Source organism: Megalops cyprinoides, chromosome 7 (genome assembly GCF_013368585.1).
Source record: "Megalops cyprinoides isolate fMegCyp1 chromosome 7, fMegCyp1.pri, whole genome shotgun sequence".
NCBI lineage: Eukaryota > Metazoa > Chordata > Actinopteri > Elopiformes > Megalopidae > Megalops > Megalops cyprinoides.
The window spans coordinates 23,356,391-23,365,396 of NC_050589.1; the positions used below are offsets into that span (position 1 = coordinate 23,356,391).

Consider the following 9,006-nt stretch of genomic DNA (forward strand, 5'->3'; position numbering starts at 1 on the left):
TTTGTGTACGTGTGGTTATGTGGGCTGAGACTGGCTTGTGAAAGGGCTCTACGTACATTATTTTTAGCAGAATGGATTTAAACTACCGCCCTCCAATCTCCCTGTCTCTGTCAGTCTGTTGGTCAACAACTGCAGTGAAATCTCTTTCTGTCCATCTCTCTGTCAGTCTGTCAGTACGTGCAGCTCACTGAACTCTTCCTGTTGTCACACACATCTGTCTCCCCATGCATAACTAACTACAGCTCCAAGCACCCTCACTTGGAATTTGGAGGGAGGCACAGTTAAGCAAACATGTGCACTCTTTGTTTTACCTCACTTCTCACTTACCTCACCGAGGTGTGTGCATGTGTACACACGTGCGTGTGTGTGTGTGTGCGCGCGACTTCCATCCGTCCTCTCAGTAGTGAAAATGCACTCTTACCCAGGTAGTGTCTTTCTGTGTCTGAGTTGTGCTCTCTCTACCTGTGGTGAGATTCCTGTAATTATGCCATCAGCTGAACCTGTAAATTACTGGCAATGTGAAACCGCCTGCATCTCTTTGGCCTGCTGTGGTGCTTTATCTAACCTGTACAAAAATGTCAGGAAAATTGCACTTCTTTACATTATTATCATTATTAAAAAAGATAAAACTTTATTAAGGTTTCTACAGTTTTAATTATTGGTGATTATATTCACTTCAAGTCTTTAATTTAGTAGCTCAGTAGCTGGTACACCAGTACATTCATTGATGACAAGAGAACACAAGTCTGTATCATAATGCCTCTCGTTCATTTTTGGGTGCCTGGAATGGTGTTACATGTGGGATGGTGAGGTGGTGGTATATGGTCATTTGGAGGTTATGGGAGGGTTCTGTTAAGGGATTCATGGTGTCTATTTAAGGGTGCGGCTCCAGTTGAGGGGGTTGTATTGGAGAAGTTCTCGGTCTCTCAGCGCCTCCAGAGATCTACTGACTGCCCTGTCCCTCCAGCTCTGCTCCATGAGCTAGACCGAAGAAGAGAGGGGACACAATGAAAGAGGTTAGCAAAAGATACTGTAATGTAGCCATGTTGAACACATTTCACGCAGTTCATGCCGGTGTACCAGTGGGGCCGTGTTTATTGCATCATATGTTGCAGAGGTTGGCTCATAAAAGATGAGTATGTGCCAGGATTTTGCTCCATGTAAACCCCTTACAGCATGCTTAATAGCACTAGTTTGCAAAATCCTCAAAGTCTTGATCCAGTGTATGCTATAGAAGGCCACGGAGTCTGTGTGCGTGTTACCCTCTTGTTCTCATCCCGGTACTGTCTCATCTCTTGGGCCCTGCTGATGTTCTGCTCACGCTCTTTGCACAGTGCATGACGTTCTGCCTCCAGCAGACACTCCAACTCTTTGGCCTTTTTAGCCAGTTGCAGCTTTCGCCCCTCCCACTTCTCCGCCATCTGCCTCTTCAGTAGCTCTCGCACTTCCTTCCTGGGGGAAACAAGTGGCATGTCATGTCATCGAATGTTTCAGTGCACCTAAGCGATTTTCCAAAGCTGTGGGTCAACTGTAGATGAATTCATTTTATGTGAGCTGGAAATAAAAAGGGATTTTTTTTTACAACAAAGCACTAAATTCATTCAATTCTGATTGATCCTCCCTGTCATTCATCTAAGTAATTAGCTGTTGAGTGAGTAGAGCCAGCATTGAGTAAGACTATATACCCAAAATGATATGAAAATGAAAGTCATATTAGCTCATTGTAATGCTTTCACAGAGAAATCATTGCCAATTACATTGTGGGCTTAGAGGCATGGCAACTAATTAAGCTACACTCATTTTTAAGTAACTGCACATGTGCTTTCAGCACTGAGCATGTTTTGTTAGAATCACTTCACCTGTAATCCTCTTTCTCTGCACGAGAACCATAGAATGGCCGCTGCCATGCCTGGTGAAACCTACAAAGATGATCAAAATTATTACAAAAGCATTAGTGGTACAAATTTTTATCTTAGGTTTTGGGCTTAATTTTTCACAACACATAAGACAGACTGTGAAAAGACCTAAAATGAAAAACCGAATGAATGAATACGTATCTGATAGAAATTATGGGATTATCTTTAGATGAACATTTTTAGATAGTCTGTCTTCTCACCTGCAGTATTCTTTTTGCTGCATGACTAGCGTCCTTTGGTGATTGTGATGGTGCACTGCTGGTGTTTCAAGGCTAACTGTTCGTCTACGTACAAGAGGCGGGTGTAAGGGGTCCAGTCGAGGGCCGCACTGACCGTGAGTAGAGAGCAGCGAGAAAAAAAGCAGTGTTGACATCACATTCAGGCGTTTTTTTCTCTGAGCTGACATAGTATCTCCTTTAACCGTGATGTAGTCAGACGCGGTCGAGAGAATATATAATTGTACAACTTTATATACTAAGGAGAGCTGCCGCAGGTACCGCGACAACTGGAGAATGAACTGGGTGAAATCGTGGAGTTTACAATTGTTCTCCGACTAGGTATGACACTTACGCGGATGAACTGACCGACGTACCTGTGCAAAGACTCATGTGCCCTCCCCAACACTGTGAAGTCCTACTGTAAGTCCCTCACCCGTACTGCGAGGTATTTTAAACACTGCACACACCTGATTAACGGATAGCGGCACGTTGGCGGGACAAATGACAGGCAACGCAAGGGGCGTGACCAGGTAACGGTGACGTTGGGTAGGGGCGGTACGGACAAAGGAGACAGGTGTAGAAGGCAAGGAGACTCCAGCTAGAATGGTGACAAGTATTCCAAAGAGTGTTATAAACCTAGGTCAATATCGCAGCACTCTGCACAGCAAGTCATTGTTTACATCGTTCCAGATAGACTGTATTCACGTCAACAAACGTGCGTACAGAAATTACCGATGCTTGTTAAACAGTTAAAATCCATGAAGATGTCCTTACGTAGTCTCATTGTGGTTCAGGCGTGTTCCACCGCAGAAATGGCTTCTGAAGCTACCTGCAAAATACCTGCAAGTGAAATCATCGCACTACACCCCACATCATCCTATTTTATTTAACAGAGTGCTACGGGACATTGATACTCGCAAACTTCAAAGAAAGGGATGACACAATAATTCGTTGTTGCGCAAGAACCCAAACATGTTTTCACTGTACAGTATCAAAACATTTGTAAAACCACAAAAGAGTATGCAAATAGAAACGATAAGAGACTGGACTTTAAGAACGCAAGGTTACTCACGTTTATGGTCTTAGTGGTGGCAACGGTTGGCTTGGGAACGCCTCTCTCCCTATCCGTTTCTCTCAACGCATGCAAATGAGGTGAATTTGCTAGACAAATATGTTCACTGAGCAAGTTGAAACGAAGTTCTGTACAAGTACAAGTTCAAGTTCTACGTTTAATAAGGTTCGAGACCAAGCCGTTTAAGGTCTTTTCTCGACTAAGAACACTGTATTGAATAAGTGTATGGAGGGCAGAGTGATTGGTATACACAAGCACTTGGATACGGAGAACAATACGTGGTGGGGGGAAAAAACGGTTGTATATTGTTACAGTCCTGAAAACCTTCCTTCCTATTGTAAACAGATATGCCCATCAATCATATGCATAACATGAAAATTTACGCAATGAAAATTTTACTCTACAGTTTGTACTGTAGCTACATAACTGACGATATAAAGCATAAAATTGTTTGTAAGAATATACTGTAGTATTGGAATAGGCAATGCTGCCGAGGTAGGCTACTTCACAGATGTGGTACATAATCTAATTTCATAGGGGTCCATGCACAAAAGTATGTTGAATGAATAGATTTATAGTTCATTACTAATAATTAGTTTACATTCTTGTTCATGGAGATGGAGAGATACAGCCAAATTAAACAGAATCTCTTCACAGTAGAGAATGTTCTTTCGAAATCGCTCCAGAAATGTGTTTTCACTGTAGAGAAGTGTACAAAACACAGTAAAAAAGGAGGCCAAAAGAGACTGAAACCACAATGTCCATTTAAGTATTTTTAACACAAGCACTGTGACGGACTCTATCAAGTCAAGGTATAGTGTTGCAGTTTTTAATAAACTATGTAGTGATGTAAAATATGTAATAATCTATTTTCAGTAATTACAGGACAAAGGGGATGAATACACACTTGAATATTTACTTGATTTTATTTTAACATTCTTTAGAATAAAAAGCAAATGTTTAGGTAAAAACATTCTAAAACAAGTGGCAATGAGGGTAATGTTATACAACAATGTCCAACAAGCAGGTTGCCATCTACAGGCAGGCTTGCAACTGTATTTTGTGTACCAAGACAAGACAAATTATTTTCCATTTTATAAGCAATTTGAGTACAATGAAAAACATATAGCAGAGAAATAAAAGCAAACATTAAAACTTCATTAATACAATGATTTCAGGTACTAAAATATTTACAAATTATACACCAACAGAGACAGGTGATATTTAATCCTATGTATTTAGGATTATAGTATAATACCATGTTTTTTACACCACATTACACTTTGTCCCTCAGCCTTGATGTGATTGACGCTGGGTTAATAACAGAACGTGTAGCTTCACTGAAAAAACCAGGAAGAACCCACGTTTGCATTTTGTCCAGCTTCAAAGTATTTTCCTGTAATGTGTATGAAATCAAACTACAATTCATGATTACTCTGCTGTATCAGACTCCCAGTTTCTCATGATTCTCCCAGAGCCAGGCATGGTACTTATTCAGCTTGTGGTCTTGGGGGTTAACCTAGGGGAAAAAATGCAAAAATGAAACTAACACAAGGGACCATGGGAAATTACCAACAACTGACATTTCTTCAGCGTATCCCTGACTATAATTTTTGTACTACCAAAAGCTGCTGTTGAGAACCATGTACTGTATTCATTTTTTTGCCTGGCCCTGCTGTTTTCATCTTTGAGTCATGCCCTTCATGCCAACTCCTGACAGTGTATCCCTATGGACAGTATGAACGCACCTGCCTCCACTCCCCCACACAGAAGATTCTGTAGGAGTCATTGCCGTACTTCCCGATGCCGTGCAGCTCAATGGGGTAGCGCCACTGCTTGTTTAGGTATTCGTCTGCAATAGAGAAGAAAGACAGTAAGCTTTTCCTTGGACCCATACGTCCTCCACCCAGTGAGTTCAACAGATCTAAGATAAAAACAGGCGCAGAACCCTCCCCTGGCTTCTCTATGCACTTTCAACAACAAACGGGTTAAACTGGGTCACTACTTCTCTGTACGGTTACCATAGTAATATTACAGAAAAACTGTATGACACAATTGTTAGGGACCAGCAAAGACAACTGCTGCACCAACTCTTGAAGAAAGGCAAAAGCACACGATGCAATATTTACATATACAGTAGAACATGACAATGTATAAGGTTGCTACTGTGGTACAGAGGTGTGCTGTGCCTACCAGAAAAGCGGACAATGATTTTAGCTCTCAGTTCGCTCAGGCCTAGAGGTTTCAGTAGCTCAGCAATGGGCTTCCAGTCACTTCCACACGTCACTTCAGGGGATGGGTAACGGTCAAAAAACTGCCACAGTACAGGGATAGCCATCTTACCTGTAAAGAGCAAAACCAACACACCACAGACACACCAGACAAGATGAAACTACACTGTGATGTAAGATCATTTAAGTCAGAAATGCACAAAAACTCATATAAATATGTTGAGAACATTTAGTATAAAAAGATTAAAATGTTTAGATAACCCTCCCACTTTCCCTCCCTATGACCTGGCTGTAATTCCCTGCTCTCCCGTACAATGTGCCGCTGTGCTCTAAACACCCACCGCTAGTCTTGTTGAGGAAGATGGTAGCAACCAGGAGCTTCCAGGGGTCATGGAAGAGTGTCTCCTGTACCAAGTGGAAGGGGGACCGAGGCGGGGTCCACTTCTTAAAGGCCTTACGTCTGGGAGGACTTGGTGCTATGGGGACCACAGCAGAAACTTGTCACAGGGACGGCAAAAACTTTGAGGTCCATTTTAGCCTTTGTATCACATTCCAGAATGGCTGTGTTACCTCCTTTAGCTGACTTCCCACTGAAGTATGGACTTGTTCTCTTTTTCTCAGCCTGTACCTTGAAACCAGGGCCTGAGGAACAACAATTTCAGGTGCAATGCAAGTTGGATGATGACATTATAATGGACAGGTTAGTTCTCACTATACTATGCATAGAAAAGAACCCAGTTATGGTAATGCAGAAGCCCATGGACAGACTGATATGTATGACAGTTCTGAGCATTATTATCTAATTACTTTGCAAGATGCTGCACAGTACAGAGACACTTACTGTTCAATTGCTGTTTCCCTGGAGTAGAGCACCCCCTGGTGGACCGAGTGGGTGAATGCAGGTCTTCCTGCGGTAACTCGGACATGGAGTCAGCTGCTGTGTCCGTCTCAGTCTCACTCTCCGATGCAGGCTGTTCCACAATAGTCACAGCAGGGAATTCTGGGACAGAACTCTCAGTCGCTGAGTGCTCCATCTGATCCAAGGGAGGCTGCAGATTGATGCTTAATTCCGGATCCACAGACTGTGTCAGCCTGAGCAACTTCTCCCTCAGAAACCCATTCCTCTGAAGGCCCTTCTCAATCGCACTCTCTCCTGAGCCACATCTCTCCTTCTCCTCCTCCGCCCCACTGAGGAACTCTGCTGTCATGTCTCTCCCCTCTGTTGCAGAGGTGACACCTGCTTCACTGCCACCGATACCAATCTGGCTCCCGGCCTGCCAGGTGCTTTCAGGAGACAAGTCTGTCTGAACAGCATCTCTGCCTCTGTACAAAGGGGATGTGGAGTTTATGGTTCCTCCTGTGTTGATGACATCAGAATGGACAGGTTAATTCTCACTGTACTAGGTGTGTATAGAAAAGAACCACATTATGGTAAATTATTCGCCCACGGACAGACCAATATCTGTGACACATCTCTGACATCTATGAGCATTATTATGTAATTACTCTGCAAGACGCTGCGCAGTACACAGAGCTGAGGAGGTAGAGCAGACACTTACTGTTCAATTGCTGTTTCCCTGGAGTAGAGCACCCCCTGGTGGACAGGGTGGGTGAGCGCAGGTCTTCCTGCGGTAGCTCAGATATGGAGTCAGCTGCTGTGTCCGTCTCAGTCTCACTCTCTGATGCAGGCTGTTCCACAATAGTCACAGCAGGGAATTCTGGGACAGAACTCTCAGTTGCTGACTGCTCCATCTGATCCAAGGGATGCTGCAGATTGATGCTTAATTCCGGATCCACAGACTGTGTCAGCCTGAGCAACTTCTCCCTCAGAAACCCATTCCTCTGGAGGCCCTTTTCAATCGCACTCTCTCCTGAGCCACATCTCTCCTTCTCCTCCTCCGTCCCACTGAGGAACTCTGCTGTTTTTGCAGAGGTGACACCTGCTTCACTGCCACTGATACCAATCTGGCTCCCGGCCTGCCAGGTGCTTTCAGGAGACAAGTCTGTCTGAACAGCATCTCTGCCTCTGTACAAAGGGGATGTGGAGTTTTTGGCTCCTCCTGTGTTCAGTAGATCTCTGATATTGGCTGCAGTATCCTCCTTGACAGAGGGGGCTGACTGAGTCAGTGCAGGGATCTTGCCTGTGCTTTCCCAGTGTTTTGAAAGTGTTTCTTTACTGTCAGTGTCACAAGATAGAGTGCCACTCCCATACGCTTTGAAATCAAAATCATCCACCTGAAGGCTCAAACCGCTGTTAGCGTCCAGAAACGTCTGCAGTGCTATTCTCGACCTGAATTTCTGCCCCTGGGGACTATGTGTGAGAAAAAAAAATCACTCACCTCCTAACAGGAAAAGGCAACTCACATGCGACATACTAGGCACCACTGTCAATGGCTACAATAACATCTCTATACAATTCTGATTCTTATGGAGGCATAAACTATAAACATACTAAATATTCTTTCTACAAGCATGCCGATTTTAAATTACATTGCTACTGAAATCTCCCTAAACATGTTGATCATGTTCATGGACTTATAAATCTGGAAAAATAATATGAAAACACATAAAAAAAATAAATCACTCTGCTGTACCTTATTATGTACACGTCCAGTTTGCCCGCTGTTTTCCCCGTTTTTCGCTGTTTCACCACTTTCACCCAGCCCGGCGGTATACAGGCAGGCTGGCATGTTTCAACACACTGGAGTCTAAGGGTCTGGTCCTTTGCACAGGCGGTGTCTGTCTTGGGCCCAATGGTTTCTACACAGGCAGAGTCTGTTCTGGGCTGTTCCTTCAACTCGTATGACAGCCGGTATTTCTCAGATTCTTCGTTATCTGTCATTCTTCTCACCCTGCAACTCAACCACGGCGACAGAAAAAACAACTAGTTATGTGCATGTTTGAAAATATTCCGAATTACAAAATCATTTAATAACACACATCTAGGCGCAAGAACAAATCGAAGGAAATATTTCACATCGTTTCCCTCCAAAACCTAGTTCCTTTCGTAGCGACTGACAACTGAAACTGACTTTCATCGGGACACACAACTCAGTGTCTACTGATATGTTTCAAATCTGCAGCTGAATCGACAAGTAAAGCTAGCTGACTAATGAACGCTGCTATCTAACTTTAGACTCAACTCAACATCGGTTAAGTTAAACGTTGTGCGGATGTTTCTCCAGACCCTGTTGCAGGCGTCATATTAATTTAACATCAGCCTGACTGATTTTTCTGAACATCATTAGTAAACCATGGTATTAGCTAGCGGCGTCATAACGTTACCTGTTGGCCAGCTAGCTAGCTGCAGTCATGGGGGACCTACGATGTTGTGATGCAAGGAGTAGTCGAGCTAGCAAGCGTCGGTCCAAAAACAGCAGCTAGCAACTATGGCTAAGTTATTACGACAAATAAACATGCCTTATGAAAAGTCTGTTATGGTTAACGTTTTTAAATTACTAAAAGCCAACAACTTTATGCGCGCTAATTTCCCATGGCGCACTTGCTTTAAGCGTTCTCATACCTAACATCAAGTGCGCTTCTGCATTCAGCCTACACACATGCGCAAA

General features: G+C 43.5%; 1 protein-coding gene and 1 long non-coding RNA gene across 2 annotated transcripts; both read right to left on the reverse strand.

The window, feature by feature from the left end:
* Window positions 1–2,166: 2,166 nt before the first annotated feature.
* Window positions 2,167–3,237, reverse strand: LOC118780637. The gene is made up of 4 exons (XR_005005079.1): window positions 3,207–3,237; window positions 2,909–2,963; window positions 2,602–2,732; window positions 2,167–2,244 (listed from the first exon to the last, which is right to left on the reverse strand). It is a non-coding gene; the product is annotated as an uncharacterized LOC118780637 (long non-coding RNA).
* A 959-nt stretch (window positions 3,238–4,196) lies between these two features.
* On the reverse strand, window positions 4,197–8,965 carry mbd4 (methyl-CpG binding domain protein 4). Its single transcript, XM_036533243.1, has 9 exons — window positions 8,723–8,965; window positions 8,032–8,289; window positions 6,997–7,748; window positions 6,279–6,794; window positions 6,008–6,079; window positions 5,779–5,913; window positions 5,400–5,549; window positions 4,955–5,058; window positions 4,197–4,725 (listed from the first exon to the last, which is right to left on the reverse strand). Exons 2-9 carry the CDS (start codon window positions 8,277–8,279, stop codon window positions 4,651–4,653), a joined length of 2,052 nt encoding a protein of 683 aa, XP_036389136.1. The 5' UTR covers window positions 8,280–8,289; window positions 8,723–8,965; the 3' UTR covers window positions 4,197–4,650.
* Window positions 8,966–9,006: the final 41 nt, after the last annotated feature.

What these genes read in the sequence shown, in the direction of transcription:
- mbd4 (XM_036533243.1), bottom strand. Translation starts at nt 8,279, where the DNA reads ATGACAGATAACGAAGAATCTGAGAAATACCGGCTGTCATACGAGTTG. An exon ending in AGGGAAACAGCAATTGAACA is followed by an intron (nt 6,795 to 6,996) that starts GTAAGTGTCTGC and finishes TCATCAACACAG; the next exon opens with GAGGAACCATAAACTCCACA. An exon ending in AATCATTGTCCGCTTTTCTG is followed by an intron (nt 5,059 to 5,399) that starts GTAGGCACAGCA and finishes TCTCTATTGCAG; the next exon opens with ACGAATACCTAAACAAGCAG.